Genomic DNA, 16,123 nt, shown 5'->3' with positions numbered 1-16,123 from the left:
ACTACTAAGAGCCTAATAGCTATGCCCCTATGAATGCATAAGATGATGCTAAGTGAAATGAACTCCATGTTATGGAAATGAGTGATATATCACGGTTGTAATTACTTTCAACACGCCATGTGAAACCGTAGCTTCTATCGTTGATGATCCTCTTGTATCCCCTTCCTGTGGTTGTACCTGCACTATCTTTGTATCTCATCTGAGCACACTGGAAACTGTATATACTGGTATTAGAGCTAGGAAAGTGAAAGGGAATACCAAAATCGAGAGACACAGGGTAAAAAAAGACAAACGACTACAAAAGCAATACCTGCAAAACTGTTTGGTGTAAACCAACTGAACAACTCATGGGGGGGGGGGAGAGGAAAAGGGGGAGGGGGGAATGAGGGAGGAGGTAACAAACAGTACAAGAAATGTATCCAATGCCTAAGGTATGAAACTGTAACCTCTCTGGACATCACTTTGACAATAAATAAGAAAAAAAAAACATGAATAAAAGACCTCACTACTATCCATAATGCTAAGAACTTAAAGCTTCCAAATGTCAAATTGCATGTGAATAGAAGTAAGATTTAAGCTAAAGGAGAGCCCGAGGCCCCTGAGTTAAAACCCAGTACCAACACACACACACACACACACACACACACACACACACCCCTTGGGTATAGAACTCTAAAAAGTGTTGGATGGTCTTGTTATACTCGGTCATGCTATAAATTCAGTGCTTGTCAGGTACCATTGACATGCACGTTCTTAGGCTTGCCATCTCCATAGCTGTGTCAAGTACATTTTCCTTATTTTAAAAAACAAAAAGTAAGTATTGGGCTGGGTGGCTCGCGCCTGTCATCCTAGCTACTCAGGACGCTGAGTTCCGAGGATCGTGGTTCAAAGCCAGCCCCGAACCTGGCCCCAGGACGCGGGAAGTGGCGCTGTGGCTCAAGTGGTGTGGAGCGCCAGCCTTGAGCGAGAAAGCCGGGGACCGTCGGCGGGAGTCCAGTCGCCGTTTCAGACGGCAGGGAGGGCCGGATCTCGTCCGTGCTCCCCCTTCGGCCGCTAGGTGGCGCCACGAGACGGGCAACTCGGCTGCCCGGAGCGCCCCGCGGCGGCGCTACCGGAAGCTCCTCGCGCTCTCCTTCCGGCGCGCGAGGCGCCCCAGCTGCGAGCGGCGTGACGTGGGGCTGCGTGGGAGAGGGCTCGCGAGAGCGAGCCAAGTCTCGCGTGTTTTCCCCCCCTCGCTCGTAGTCTGCGCCTAGCGGCGGTCGGCGGTCCGCTGGCTCCTCGTAGCGCGCCTTGCGGTCGCCCGGTCCGAGGTTGGAGTGTGACCCCGGCCCTAGGCCGGGGCTCTTCCCCCAGCGAGGAGACGGATCCGGAGGGGCTGCAGGTAACGCGGACTCACCCCCCCCCCCGCCCCGCCGGAAGGAGGCCGGGCCTCTCCGGGAGCCCGCCTCCGCCCCGTCTCCATGGCAACGCGCCCCCCCCCCCAACCGCCGGGACTCCCCGGACTCCCCGAGAAGCTTTGGTTTCCGGTGGGATCAGACCTGCGGAACTGGCGGAGAGAGAAGCGATGCTCTTGGTAGTAGTATGAAGGCCGAGAAGCGGAGCTCGAGACACCCACCCACCCACACCCCACACGTACACACACGTGGGGAGCCCTTGGTAGAACCTCTGCAGCTCCCTCACTCCCTAATAAACCCCAAAAGCTTCGGGGGGGGGGGAAACAAACCCGGAAGACCCTCTGCCGTGGGTATCATACAGGTTTGGGGAGCTGCTGGAGAAATTGGCTGTTGTTTTCCCACACTACCAGCCAGACTACCAGCAGCCCCCCCAAAATGAGGGTCAGAGCTCGACCTGGGGTCAAGATGACGTTACGTGTGGATGGGGTGGAGGTTTCCTGCGAACCCGTGGCGTGGGTAAAGAAGAGGGACCTCGGCTGGCTTTGTCGTCTACCCGGCAGAGGCTTAGGGTTGGTGTCCCGCGGTAGGAGCTACGCAATCACGTTTTCTTTTGCCCAGACCAAGATTGTTGAGAACCAGACGTATGATGAACGTCTAGAGATTAAGGATTCCGAAGAGGTTGCAAGTAGTTGTACCCCAACCTCAGGAAACCAAGGTAAGAAGGAAGCGGGAAGAAGGGAAATGGTGCTTAAAAACCAAGGTAGAGCCACATTTGTATGCCAACAGATGTTGACTTTCAAAGTCAGTCAGTTGTCAAGCGCTTAGACGTGTGAGTCAAGCACGTGCCAATTTTCCCGCCCGCCCCCCGTCTTTTTTAGTAAGTAACTGTGTTTGAATCTAAGGCTTCAGATCTTTGCCTGCTTAGAGTTGGTGCTATACCGTTTGAATCATTCCTCCACTCCGGCTTTTTGCTGGTTGCTTTGGGATTGGAGTCTTGAGGACTTTTCCTCTGGATTTTCTGCATCGGTGCCTCACTGTGTTGTCTAGGCTGGGGTCATGAGCTCACTATCCTCCTGCCTTACCCTTGGAGGCTGGGATCTAGACTAGTGCCAAGACATCTGGCTTTGTTTTCAAACTAGTTCAGGAGAGAGAAATTACAGTTTAGCAGATTGTAGACTCTTTTTCAGTACAACTCTATGATCTTTTCCTTTTTATGACTGCTCAGTCTGCAGGGGTTGCTGTTTTGTCTTTGTTTTTCCTTATCCAAACTGATTTGCTCAGCTTTGAAGATACTTAACAGAATATTGTTAAAGGACTTGACACCATTCATTTATTTAATAACGTTTTTGAATGCCTTGTATTTATGTACCATGCCAGCTTTATGTCTGGGAATAGGTTTACACTAAAGACAGATTGTTCCTGTTGTCCAAGTGTTATAGGAGACAGAAGACCAATGAATAAACAAACATATATGCAAATGGATTTGATGATGGCAGAATGTTTGCTGTTTGAAATGTATTTGATGGAGGCAAAATGTTTGCTGTTTGAAAAATGGTGGCGAGGAAGATATTTTCTTTTCGGTCTTGGGGCTTGAACTCAGGGCCTGGATGCTGTTTCTGAATTCTTTTGCTGAAGGCTAGTGCTCTACAACTTTGAACCATAGCTTTACTTCCAATTTTCTGGTAGTTCATTGGAGATAAGAGTCTCATGGATTTTCCTGTTCAGGCTGGCTTTGAATAATGATCTTCAGGTCTCAGCTTCCTGAGTAACTAGGATTACTGGCCTCAGCTACCAGCGCCTGGATAGCATCTATTTTTGATAGAGTGGTCAATATGACTCAGGAAAACATGACATTAGTTTATGGGACAGTGAAATGTTATATGGTGAGATTAGAAAGACGGGCAAGAAGAATAAGAAGTAAAGGGTTTTGTGTGTATGTGTGTGTGCACGCACATGCACGCACTTGAGGCACACCTCCACTTCTGGCTTTTTGTTTGTTAGTTGTTGATAAGAGTCTCACAGACTTTCCTGCCTTGCCTGGCTTTGAACCTTGATCCTTAGATCTCAGCTTTCCAAATAGCTAGGATTACAGACGTGAGCTACCAGGGCTTCAGAAGCAGAGCTTTAGCAGCTATGTTGCTGTTAGGAGGGGGAAGGGGTGAGAAGCACAAAGGTAACGTTGAGTAGTAGATGGCAAGATGGTGGGAATGGCTGAGTTGAGGTGATCATGGTTTAGACTGCGATGATGCAGAAGTACAGACTGGAGATAAGATGCAATGCAGGACAGATTTCTATCCTTTACCTTGATGTTCTTAGGAACTCTGGTCCACGAAACGATGAAAACACAACATGTAATAAGCTAACAATACTAATCTTTAGAAATAACGTAAGCAGCAACCTAAAGGGAACACTTTTCTTTCAAGGATTTCCTCATTCTGCCCATCCTCCTAGTAACACCATGGCTGATAACAGCAGTGACGAGTATGAAGAGGAAAATAACAAGGTCGGTGTGCCCCGCAGCTTCTGGGAGAATTTCTGCTCTGGGTGTGCGGGAGTGATCTGGGAGTGACAGGGGGGCAGCCGGAAGCTTTTCCTCATCACTCCTCATGGCTAGGTACCTTGAGCTCACGGAAGACAAACAGGAACACAGGGTCTTGAGGTTTTGATTCTTCTTCAGAATAAAGCCTACTTTGTGCGTGTGTGTGTGTGTGTGTGTGTCTTTGTGTGTGGTGCTGGGGGTCAAACGCAGGGCCTCACATGTGCTAGGTAAGTGCTATATCACTGAGCCACATCCCTGACCCAGTCCTAACATTACAACTGACTTTTTGGTAAGGAATTGTATCTGAAGCAGGGTAGTATTTCATACCTCTCCCGATTATAACAAACAGCTGGGAAACTTACTTATTTATTTGCCAGTCCTGGGGCTTAGACTCAGGGCCTGAGCACTGTCCACTGTCCCTAGCTTCTTTTTTTTTTTTTTTTTTTGCTCAAGGCTAGCACTCTACCACTTGAGTCACAGCGCCACTTCTGGCCTTTTCTATATATGTGGTGCTGAGGAATCAAACCCAGGGCTTCATGTATACGAGGCATGTATACACTAGGCCATATTCCCAGCCCCCTCGGAAACTTATTTTTAAAAACACAGATTCTTAGTGCCCTCAGAATATCCAAAGTAAAAGTCAGCGTTTATATTTTTAGTAAGGTTAGTGGCTCTACCACTTGAGCCACAGAGCCACTTCGTTTTTGAGCGGGTTACTTTGAGATAAGAATCTCATGGGGACTTTTTTGCTTGGGCTGGCTTTGAACCTCGATCCTCAGATCTCAGCTTCCTGAGTAGCTAGGATGACAGGCGTGAGCCACTGCCGCCCAATAATTTGAAGTCTTAAGACATGCATTGTCAGGCACTGATGGCTCATCCCAACTACTCAGGAGGCTGAGGATTGTGGTTTGAAGCCAGCCCCAGCAGGAAAATGTATGGGAGGCTTGTCTCTAATTAATGACCAAAAAAGCCAGAAGTGGAACTGTGGCTATAATGGTAGAGTGCTGGCCCTCACCAAAAAAGCTAAGGGACAGCTTAGTTTAAGCCTCAGTACTAGTACAAAACAAATCAACCCCCCACCCCCACCCCTTGTTGTTCTGTGCACCTAGGGAATCCCCTGTTCCAGGCAGGAGTCTCACATGTACTCTGCTGGACTGCCGTTTGTGTGCATCCTTAGCACATGACCCGCTGTTAGAGTTCAGTGGTCCTTTCAGAACATGAGATTTGTGGAGTAGTTCATTGGTGCCATAAGGCTCTGTATTAAAACCTGGGCTTTGGGGGCTGGGGATATGGCCTTGTGGCAAGAGTGCTTGCCTCATATACATGAGGCCCTGGGTTCAATTCCCCAGCACCACATATACAGAAAACGGCCAGAAGTGGCGCTGTGGCTCAAGTGGCAGAGTGCTAGCCTTGAGCAAAGAGAAGCCAGGGACAGTGCTCAGCCCCTGAGTCCAAGCCCCAGGACTGGCCAGAAAAAAAAAACAAAAAAGAAACAAACAAAAAAAAAAAACAATCAAACCTGGGCTTTGTTCCCAAAACAAAAACCAGACACTTCGGAACCTCAAGGGAAGAATATTTAAAACAATGTAGGAATGTATAGTACTATTTTTTTTTTTTTTTTTTTTGCCAGTCCTGGGGCCTGAGCACTGTCCCTGGCTTCTTTTTGCTCAAGGCTAGCACTCTACCATTTGAGCCGCAGAGCCACTTCTGGCTTTTTCTGTGTATGTGGTGCTGAGGAATCGAACCTAGGGCTTCATGGATGCTAGGCAAGCACTCTACCGCTAAGCCACATTCCCCAGCCCAGCACTACTTTAAAGAACTAGAACTGACATAATCCATAAAGCATATGGAAAGCAAGCTTTCAAGACGTACTTTTAAAGGGGGCCAATTGGTCATCCTTCAGGTCCTAAGGGAGGGCATGCCACAGGCTCCAGGCCACAGAGTTAAAGACATGGACCCCATCCCAACTGCCTCTGCAAGTCCCAAGTGCCACCAGATTGCTTCCCATGGACTTGAGCGGGTGGGATGGTACAGAGACAGCCAGAAGCTCAGAAAGGTAGGTTCTCATGCCAAGGACACAGGGAGCCCCTCATCCCGAGCTAGAAGGTGTATTCATGACCTTTAGTTCATGGGAGAAGGGAAGGGAAATGCAGTTAGGTTAGAAACTCCACTGAGAGAACGATCACTCAGCACAAATGAAAAGAAAGCCCCAGTCGTAGAGCTGGAGCCAGAATTCAGGCTCAGGGTTCCTTATGTACCTTCTGTTTTTGGTGTTCTCAAGCTGTTTACTCAGCACATTAAATACTAGATTTCCCTATGATCCCTACATGAGTACTAAGCTCTCACAAACTAGAGTTTATCACTCTATTTTCCTCCATTTCCTCCCAAAGCAAAGTTACCATCCTTTTCCCAGAAAGTCCCTTCGTTTTAGGGTGGAAGCTGTCCAGATAATGTTCAGAGTCCCAAGGATCTCCTTAGCCACAGGTACCAATTGGGTAGAGTTTACCCCCAGCCTCTAGCAGAGGGATACAGTTTCAGAAAGTGGGTTCCACAGTGCAGCTGAGCAGAGCAGAAGGCTCGCCTTCTGGTGGTTAAGTGCCAGGTGTCTAGCGGGGAGGGTTCTGGCTAGAATACTGCAGAGCTAGCAGAGTACTTTGTGTTCCTCAGTCTACAAACCTTTCTCTGCCCTCCTGCCCTGCCCCATCCCAGGAGAAGAAGAAGGCCTCGCAGCTGACTCCTCAGCGCGGCTTCAGTGAGAACGAGGAGGAGGATGACGATGAAGACGACTCATCAGAAACAGATTCTGATGAAGACGATGATGACGACGAGCACGGAGCACCTCTGGAAGGGTAGGAGGGACCCATGCCGAGGCGGAAAGGCCTCCGTCCCACAGCAGTGGGCTAGGAGACATGTCCTGGGAGGATGCCAAAGTGAAAGAGGTCACCCTGCTCAGTGCTCATGCCAAATCAGTCACGATCCAGCCCTGAAGATTCTAATCCAAATAGATTCTAAAGACCATGCATCGAACATATGGTTACTGCTAAGCTGGGCACTGGTGGCTCAAGCCTGCAATCCTAGCCACTCAAGAGGCTGAGATCTGAGGAGCGCAGTTCAAAGCCACCTGGGGCAGGAAAGTCTGTGAGACTCCTTTATCTCAAATTAACCACAAGAAAACCTGAAGTGGCACTGTGGCTCAGTGTGGTAAAGCACTAGCCTTTAGTAAAAAAAAAAAAAAGGTCAAGGAAACGCCCTACAATTGACAAAAAACAAAAAACCCCCAAACCATACGGTTACTAGGCCTGGAAATGTAGCTCCATGGTAAGGCCCGTGCATAGTATTTGCAAGGCCCTAGGCTCTAATGAACATTTGCTAGCCCAGTGTGGTGGTATGTGCCTACGCTCCCAGCTGCTTAGGAAACTGAGGCAGGAGACTCAATCTCAGTGTTCAAGGCTGCATTGGCAACACAGAACTCTCAAAGCAGAGAAAGAGAGAGAGAGAGAACTAGCTGAAAAGAAGAAAAAACAGGAAGGGGGGGGAGAACTACCAGCTAAGTAAACGGTGGGCTAGCCCATTAGTAGAACTCTGCAGTCATTAGAAATTCCATATATGATGGCTCTCTATGCACTGGGAAGGAATAGTCTTCCAGAGACACTGTTGAGTGTTGAAGCAGTTTGGTGTCCTGCTGTGTGTGTGCAGCAGATGGTGGATGTGATGTGGTGTCTCTAGAAGGGTCTCAAGAAATGCGAAATCAGGGCTGGGGATAGGGCCTAGTGGCAAGAGAGCTTGCCTCATATACATGAGGCCCTGGGTTCGATTCCCCAGCACCACATATACAGAAAACGGCCAGAAGTGGTGCTGTGGCTCAAGTGGCAGAGTGCTAGCCTTGAGCAAAAAGGAAGCCAAGGACAGTGCTCAGTCCCTGAGTTCAAGCCCCAGGACTGGCCAAAAAAAAAAAAAGATGCGAAATCAGGCAGATTGCCTGGTTACCTTTGGGAGAACTTGGTGACAAGGGGATAGGGTGTGAGAGAAATAAGACTTCACTGCATATAATTTAATTAGTTAATGTATTCATTTATTTTAGTCTCAAGTATTAAACTCAGAGCCTTGGGTGTCAGTAGGCAAACACTCTACCACTGGTGTGTGTGTGTGTGTGTGTGTGTGTGTGTATTTTCTAAGATAGGTTGTGTATTCCTGGCTGGCCCACATTTAAGATCCTGGGCCCTGGCCCAAGACACCACACTTAGCTTCTATCTTTCATGTTTCAGTACAAGTACTTTGTTGTTTTAAGTTCAGCAGGTTGAACCCAGGGGCTCATGTATCCTGGGCAAGCTGCTTGCTACTGAGCCAATTGTTGAATCAATACAAATGCTCCTAACAACTGTACAATATTTGCTTTGACATAACTAGCCAGCTCCTAAATGTTAGATGTTTTGATTCTGATTTTTTTTTTTTTTTGGCCAGTCCTGGGCCTTGGACTCAGGGCCTGAGCACCATCCCTGGCTTCTTTTTGCTCAAGGCCAGCACTCTGCCACCTGAGCCACAGCGCCACTTCTGGCCGTTTTCTGTATATGTGGTGCTGGGGAATCGAACCTAGGGCTTCATGTATGGGAGGCAAGCTCTCTTGCCACTAGGCCCTATCCCCAGCCCCTTGATTCTGATTTTTAAAAACGTTTACAAATAATACTATTAAAAATACTGTTGGTGGCTCACACCTGTAATCCTAGCTACTCAGGAGGCTGAGATGTGAAGCCAGCCCAAAAAGCTGGAAGTAGAGCTGTCCCTCCACTTGAGGGACACAAGTTCCAGGATCAGCACAAACACACAAACAAAAATACTTTTGTAACAATTCCTTTTCTTCTTGGTGCAAACTATTTTTTATGTCAAAGTCTTGGAGTTGGAGGTGTAGTAAGCAAAAGCAGCCTGGGCAGCAGCGGCTCACACTACAACCCTAGCTGTTCAGGAGGCTCCTGCGGGAGAACGCCAGTCATGAGCTGAGAAAGCGGAGTGAGAGGCCCAGAGTTCAAGCCCCAGAATCAACAACCACAACAAAAAAAATCACATTTTTAAGGTAATTAATTTTTTCTTTGTCACTCATAGGGCTTGAATTTGGGACCTGGTTGCATTCCTGAGCTCTTTTGCTCAAGGGTAGCACGGTACCACCTTGAGCCACAGCACCACTTGTAGTTTTCTCATGGTTAATTGGAGATAAGTCTCATGGACTTCCCTGTGCAGGCTGGCTTTGAACTGTGATCCTCAGATCCCAGCCTCCTGAGTAGCTAGGATTATAGGCCTGAGCCACCAGCTCCTGGCTTACATTTTTTTGTTCTTTTTTTTGTTTTTGTTTTTTTGCCAGTCCTGGGGCTTGGACTCAGGGCCTGAGCACTGTCCCTGGCTTCTCTTTGCTCAAGGCTGGCACTCTGCCACTTGAGCCACAGCGCCACTTCTGGCCATTTTCTATATATGTGGTGCTGGGGAATCGAACGCAGGGCTTCATGTACACAAGGGCAATATTCCCAGCCCCTGGCTTACATTTTTAATCTTCAACAGCTTTGTCCTTCCAAGTCATACACAATTGGGAACTAATTATTGTGGGCTGTAAAGCTTCCTGCGAGCCATCAGGAAAGGCAGGGATGAGCCGGGCAGGCACTCGCTTCCGGTCGCTTTCCTGTGGTCAGCATAACCAGCCCAGGGCTCTGCCGCCCCGCTCTTCCCCGCCACCTTAACCGTTGTGTGTGTTCCTTTCCCCAGGGCCTACGACCCTGCAGATTATGAGCATCTGCCTGTTTCTGCTGAGATTAAGGAACTCTTCCAGTACATCAGTAGGTGAGCCCCGCCACCCCGCCTGGCCTTCCCTCCACTTGGGAGCAAGGAAGCAAGGTGGAGTCGAGTTGTGAAGCGGCTTCTCACGGCCTCCGCCCTCCCCTGGCACCATCTTGCAGGTACACACCCCAGCTGATCGACCTGGACCACAAACTGAAGCCCTTCATTCCTGACTTCATCCCAGCTGTCGGGGATATCGATGCATTCTTAAAGGTATGCTCATTACAGCTTTACAAATGATCCTTCTATCCTAACAACTCTGCTAACTCCCTCACTCATAGTGGCTGTCTCAATAAATTTCATAAATAAGTAAATTTCATCGGAGTTTCATTTTTTTGTGTTTGTGTGTGCCAGTGCTAGGAGTTGAACCCAGGGTGCCATCCCTGAGCATTGTCACTCAAAGCTAGTGCTGTCCCACTTGAAGCACAGCTCTACTTTGCTTGTTTCCTTTGTTTTGTTTTTGATTTTTTTGCTGGTTAATAGGTGGTAAGAATCTCCCAGACTTTTCTCCCCAGGCTGGCTTTGAACCACAGTTCTCAGATCTCAGCATCCGGAGTAGCTAGGATTACTAAGCGTGACCTGGCACCTGGCCAAGCATGCTCTTCTTTAATACGAGAGACCATGAGGAACCAGAAGACTTCCTTCTCAGGCCATTCGCTCTCTGCTTTCACTTTTTTCCTGCAGGTTCCGCGGCCGGATGGAAAGCCTGACAACCTTGGCCTGTTGGTCCTGGATGAGCCATCTATGAAGCAGTCGGACCCTACGGTGCTGTCGCTCTGGTTAACAGAGAACTCGAAGCAGCACAACATCACAGTAAGCCTGGCCCGGTGCAGGCCCAGCTGCAGGGAGCCGGCTGAGGCCCAGGCCGGCCTCGCCTTTGTATAGTTGACTGCTGCCAGCCCGGCTGCTCCGTGACAGCTTTATTGAGATGCAATTTCCAGACCACAAGATCTGTCCTTTTTAACTAAACGTTTTTTGGGGGATAGAGTTTTTGGGGGGTTGAGAGACTGGTACGTGGAGCCACACCTCAGCTGTTGCCACTTCCAATATTCATGCTACTGTGACCGGTGACATACAGGTTTTTGCACGGGAAGATGGCGTTATTTCTCTTGGATGTACATGCAGGGCCTACAAGAAGTCGGAACGTTCTGGGGAAGTGCCAAGCTGTTCCACAGTGACAGTACCATCTTACATTCCCGCCACTGGCGGGGATTCGTTTCAACCTGTCCATGTCCTCAGACACACTTGCTATTATCTACCTTTTTATTCCTAGTTATCCTCATAGTTGGGAACTGGGATTTCACATGGTGTTACCTTCCCATGGTTCCAAGCAGTTCTATGAGGATTTCTATGTCCGTCGGCGGTTTGTCACTGTAACAGATGGCTGGGTGATGAGCTTATGGAGAGAAAAGGTTGCTTTGGGCTCAGTTTTGCAGGGCGCAGTCCCTTGTCTTGGGCCTGTGGTGGAAGTGCATGGTGGAGCACATCCTCCCACCTCATGGCCAGGAGCAAACGAAAAGGAAGATGGCAGGTCCTACGTCTCCTTGGGGACAAGCCGGTGCCCTAAAGACCTCCCAGCCAAGGCCCCATCTCCCTCGTGTAGCCTTCCAGCTCTCACATGCTTCGCCAGCATCTAGCAGCACCTTTACAAACTCGTGCACTTAGCAGTTTCCACGCGTGGCCTCGGGTTGTTGAGGCTTTACTGCCATCAGCTGCCTCCTGTGCCTGCGGCAGCAGATGCGGCGGGCTGCTCTGTAACAAATGAGCCCCGTTTCAGTGCGGTCAGCCAGTGTTCTTATTTTTCTAGCAACATATGAAAGTAAAGAGCTTGGAAAATGCAGAAAAGAATCCCAAAGCCATCGACACCTGGATTGAGAGCATCTCTGAGCTCCACCGCTCTAAGCCCCCAGCGACGGTGCACTACACCCGGTGAGAGAAAGCACATTCTTTTCCTTTGAGAAAGGATCTTTCTGGATAGCCCAGGCTGCCCTCGAACGCTTCCTCTCCCGCCTCTGCCTCCTGGATGCTACGATTACCTACTTGCACCTCCATGCCCACATTCTCCACCTTCACCACCCATGAGCCCTTGCTCCTGAGGAGAAGGCCAAACCTGGAGGCAAATTTGATCAACTTAAGGTCTAGTGGCAAGAGTGCTTGCCTCGTATACATGAAGCCCTGGGTTCAACTCCCCAGCACCACATATATAGAAAACGTCCAGAAGTGGCGCTGTGGCTCAAGTGGCAGAGTACTAGCCTTGAGCAAAGAGAAGCCAGGGACAGTGCTCAGGCCCTGAGTCCAAGGCCCAGGACTGGCAACAAAACAAAAACCCAAACAACAACAATAGTACTTTTCCACTATGCTCTTTAGAAATTGAAAAGTTGGCAACTGCTGGCACTAATTGCAGCCATCCAGATTGAGTTTTCTCTGGCATCATGCCTGCGCCAGCCCCTGGGTAAATGAGTTTTGCCAGTTCAGGTTCTGAAGTCCTAATGCAGCTCACTGAAGACCTCGGAGCCTCCCAATAGGCTGAGCCTCTCATTTATCTCTGTACCTCAGGCCCATGCCCGACATTGACACCCTGATGCAGGAGTGGTCCCCAGACTTTGAAGAACTTTTGGGCCAGGTGAGTGCAAAGTGGCAGGAGGTAAGAAACTGCATCATTCATTCCATTGCCCAGGGCTTGGGCTTCTCTTCCCTACATTCACTGAGTATTCCTGCATTATCATTATTGACCTTGAAATGGGGGTGTAACAATGGTCAACAATGTACAGGTACCCTAAGTGAAAGTGATGATCGGTTTTTGCCAGTTGAGCACACTTTTGTGACTAGCGAACATTCCTAGCATGCTGTGTGCTCCTCCTGGGTGAACCACAGTTTTGATTTCTGTGTTTCCTTATTTTTACTTTCTCTAAATCTGAACATGTTCTTTTTGTCTTCTTTTTTCAGCGTTATTGGAGAATTCATCCTATTTAGTGTGGCTGTTTACTGGATTTGGGCAATCTATGGCATTTCATTTTCTTGTTATTGCTGTTGTTGTTTTCTTGGTCCCAGGATTAAACGCAGAGGCCTAATGCTTGCTCAGCTTGCTTGCTTATAGCTGGAGCGGTGCCACTTGAGACGTGCCTCCAGTCTGGCTTTCTGTTTAGAGATGAAGTCTCATGGACGTTTCTGCCCATGCCAATCTTGCACTGTGATCTACTAGATCTCAGAGTCCTCTGTAGCTAGGATTGCAAGCACGATGAGCCACTGGCCACCAGCCTGTTTGGCTTTTTTTGAGACATGGTATTGCTATAGCCCAGGCCGGCCTTGAATTTGTGATCTTGTGATCCTCTTGCCTCAGCCTCCTGTGTGTTGATATTATGGTATGAGCCACCATACCTGGAACTCATTCCATCATTTAACACATGTATGCCAATGAGCCCATCCATTTGATGACTGCAGTGGAGAACTTTCTCATAGTGCTACCACGAACATTCATTCTAATGTATCTTTGGTAAATGTATGCACTTCTTGAGCTATTATCTTAGATACCATCTCCTCCACCAGAGGTATTTATGCTATAAACTAGTTCCATTCATAATTACCATAATAATTATTTTTTCCTCCTCTATCTCCTCTTTCTTTGTTCTTTTTGGTGGTACAGGGAATGGGACCCAGGGCCTCATGTATGCTAGGCATATACGTTATCACTGAGCTGTACCTAGCCCTAGATTATGGATTGGATAATCCATTCATCCAGCAGAATAGTGTTCAGATGATATTCATAATAACATCAAATCTAGCATCGTTTTGCTCTTATGGGAAGAAATGGCAGTATTATATTGTTAAATTGGAAACAGCGAAGTTTTGTTGTTGTTGTTAAAAAAGAGAGAGAAGCCAACGTAACTTGTTTCAATTCCAAGCCCGTCATCTGAGCGAGACGCTGAATGCATTTTCTTTGTTCCTATGGTTTCTGGGGCCTTTGCGGCATTACAACATCAGGCCACTCGGTACCTGGACAGAAGCCTAGGACCAGTTTCTTCTTCAGAGGACTCACTGGGAGATGGCATATCAGTGCATTTTTTTTTTAACCTTTGGCGCCTTTTGGTCCTGATAGAGCATCCGCTGCTGCCGTTGTATGGCTGCCTCCCTATTAGTGAAGTGGGAGCATGTACTCATTTGCTAGCACTGCTGTAACAAAGCACTGAACACTGTAGCTCAAGAAACAGAATATTTTTTTCTTCCAGCCTGGAGTTCAGTAAGAAGTCAGGCCGGCAGGGCCGACTCCCTCTGGGGTCTCTCTGCCATCTTTTCTCTGGTGTCTCCCATGTCTGTCTGTCCTCATCTCTTGTCAAGATTCTGGCCATACTTAGGACCCACCTCAATGACCTCATTTCCACCTAGTCGTGTCTGCGAGGACCCTATCTCCATGTACAGTGGTATTCTTGGGTACCTGGCGTTCGAGCTTCACATTTGGGGAATTTGAGGGGAAGTAATTGATTCAGCCATCGTGCATCTTATGCTAGGAGCTCTCTTTCGGAGAGGGTGGAACTGGGCGCACGGTCACTTGAGCCTCCTGACTGTGGCCCTTCCCACACCCTTGCAGGTGAGCCTGCCCACAGCTGAGATCGACTGCAACCTGGCTGAGTACATAGACATGATCTGTGGTAAGCTCCCCCGCCCCCTGGTAGCTGCCTCCCTGCCCTAGTGTCTGCACTTAGCGCCTGCACTGTAGGCCAGCTGTGCTAGGGGTGGAATTCAAGCCTGCGTGACTAGTTTGCTGGTGGTGTTGAGCCCTCAAGTCCTAGGAACACATCCGATTTGGGAGGGGATTGGCTGGCCTGAGCAGAAGCAGAGCTTGTGTGGTTCTGTTTCTGGGAGTTGTTCTTCATTGCAGCCATCCTAGACATCCCTGTCTACAAGAGTCGGATCCAGTCCCTCCACCTCCTGTTCTCCCTCTACTCGGAATTCAAGAACTCCCAGGTAAGACTAGATCAGTGTACCCCGAGCCTCTGGGATGGCGTCGCTCGCTGGCAGTGGGTGTGTGGGGGGGGGCGGTCCCTGCCTGGAGGCAGCCATGCCTGCCCAGGGCTGAGCAGATGCAGAGCGGGCCTGGGAGGCGAGGGGCCTTGGCTGAGCTCACTGAGGATCTGGGGAGAGATGATGTCATGGAGGCAGGTGGCCTCATGGATGGACACAGGAAAGAACGGGGAGGCTCATTTTTGTTTTTTTGCCAGTCCTGGGGCTTGAACTCAGGGCCTGAGCACTGCCCCTGGCTTCTTTGTGCTCAAGGCTAGCACTCTGCCACTTGAGTCACAGCGCCACTTCTGGCTTTTTCCATATATGTGGTGCTGAGGAATCGAACCCAGGGCTTCATGTATATGAGGCAAGCACTCTTGCCACTAGGCCGTATTCCCAGCCCCGGAAAGCTAATTTTTGAAGAAACTGAGGCAAATTATGTATTTCTAACAGCTCTACTTTTGGCTTTTTACTGGCTAACTGGAGCTAAGAGTCTCGCAGCTTTTTCTGCTTTGAGATCCTCAGCCGTCAGCTTGAGTAGCTAGGATTACAGGTGTGAGCCATTCGAGTGTGCCCCCCCCCCCCCCCGAAAGGTTTATAGAGAGGTCAGGAAATGTCCCAAACAGAACCTAGTGAGGGAATTTATCCTCGAGCCGTCTGCTCCCTCTCCCCTTCCCACAGCATTTTAAAGCCCTGGCTGAAGGCAAGAAAGCATTCACCCCTCCATCCAACTCCACCTCCCAGGCGGGGGATGTGGAGACGCTGACGCTGAGCTGAGCCGCCAGGCTCCGCCTCACGCCCCCTGGTGCCCGCCAGCTCTGCACCTGGGCGCCAGCAGTGCCTTCCATCTTTGTACTAATGTTTGTAAATCCCATGGCCCTCCCCAGGACTTGCTTGCGCCCCCCCCCCCCAGGAGACCCACAGAGCATGGGGGGGAGGGGGGGAAATCGGAAGATGTTTTCTTAGGGATAGGGATAGCATTATTTTGTTTAATTCCTAAAGTTGGCAGTGGTTTTACAAATAAAAATGCTCTGTCAGGTTGTGATGGCATGTGTTTGGTTTGTTTCTGACTCTATTGCCCTTATTTCCTAAGTGACTACAATAATGTTTGAGGGGCTTTGCCTCTCAAAAGCAGGCCTCGGGGGGCTGGGGATATGGCCTAGTGGCAAGAGTGCCTGCTTCATATACATGAGGCCCTGGGTTCGATTCCCCAGCACCACATATATGGAAAATGGCCAGAAGCGGCGCTGTGGCTCAAGTGGCAGAGTGCTAGCCTTGAGCGGGAAGAAGCCAGGGACAGTGCTCAGGCCCTGAGTCCAAGGCCCAGGACTGGCCAAAAAAAAAAAAAAAAAAAGCAGGCCTCGGGCTGGGA

The 16,123-nt window shown here is 49.2% G+C and overlaps 1 protein-coding gene across 3 annotated transcripts; it reads left to right on the top strand.

The window, feature by feature from the left end:
* Window positions 1-1,162: 1,162 nt before the first annotated feature.
* Ift46 (intraflagellar transport 46) lies at window positions 1,163-15,798 on the top strand. 3 transcript variants are annotated; one of them, XM_048343938.1, is made up of 13 exons: window positions 1,163-1,381; window positions 2,013-2,109; window positions 3,818-3,897; window positions 5,837-5,989; window positions 6,643-6,782; window positions 9,682-9,756; window positions 9,873-9,966; window positions 10,438-10,566; window positions 11,561-11,682; window positions 12,310-12,376; window positions 14,339-14,399; window positions 14,630-14,715; window positions 15,433-15,798. In XM_048343938.1, the coding sequence occupies exons 3-13, from the start codon at window positions 3,853-3,855 to the stop codon at window positions 15,526-15,528; spliced, it is 1,068 nt and encodes a 355-aa protein (XP_048199895.1). In that variant the 5' UTR covers window positions 1,163-1,381; window positions 2,013-2,109; window positions 3,818-3,852; the 3' UTR covers window positions 15,529-15,798. The 3 variants fall into 3 exon arrangements, with proteins under 3 accessions (XP_048199895.1, XP_048199894.1, XP_048199898.1); XM_048343937.1 differs by lacking the exon at window positions 1,163-1,381 and adding an exon at window positions 1,515-1,573; XM_048343941.1 differs by lacking the exons at window positions 1,163-1,381; window positions 5,837-5,989 and adding an exon at window positions 1,536-1,573.
* The last annotated feature ends 325 nt before the right edge of the window (window positions 15,799-16,123 follow it).

The sequence above is a fragment of the Perognathus longimembris genome, chromosome 3, assembly GCF_023159225.1.
Source record: "Perognathus longimembris pacificus isolate PPM17 chromosome 3, ASM2315922v1, whole genome shotgun sequence".
In the NCBI taxonomy this organism is placed as follows: Eukaryota; Metazoa; Chordata; class Mammalia; order Rodentia; family Heteromyidae; genus Perognathus; species Perognathus longimembris.
The sequence above is the reverse complement of the archived record's forward strand: the minus strand, read 5'-3'. Positions and strand labels throughout refer to the sequence as shown.

Coding starts and splice junctions, on each gene's coding strand:
- Ift46 (XM_048343937.1), top strand. Junction 3,898..5,836: donor ATGAAGAGGAAAATAACAAG/GTCGGTGTGCCC, acceptor GTCATCCTTCAG/GTCCTAAGGGAGGGCATGCC. Junction 11,683..12,309: donor GCGACGGTGCACTACACCCG/GTGAGAGAAAGC, acceptor TCTGTACCTCAG/GCCCATGCCCGACATTGACA.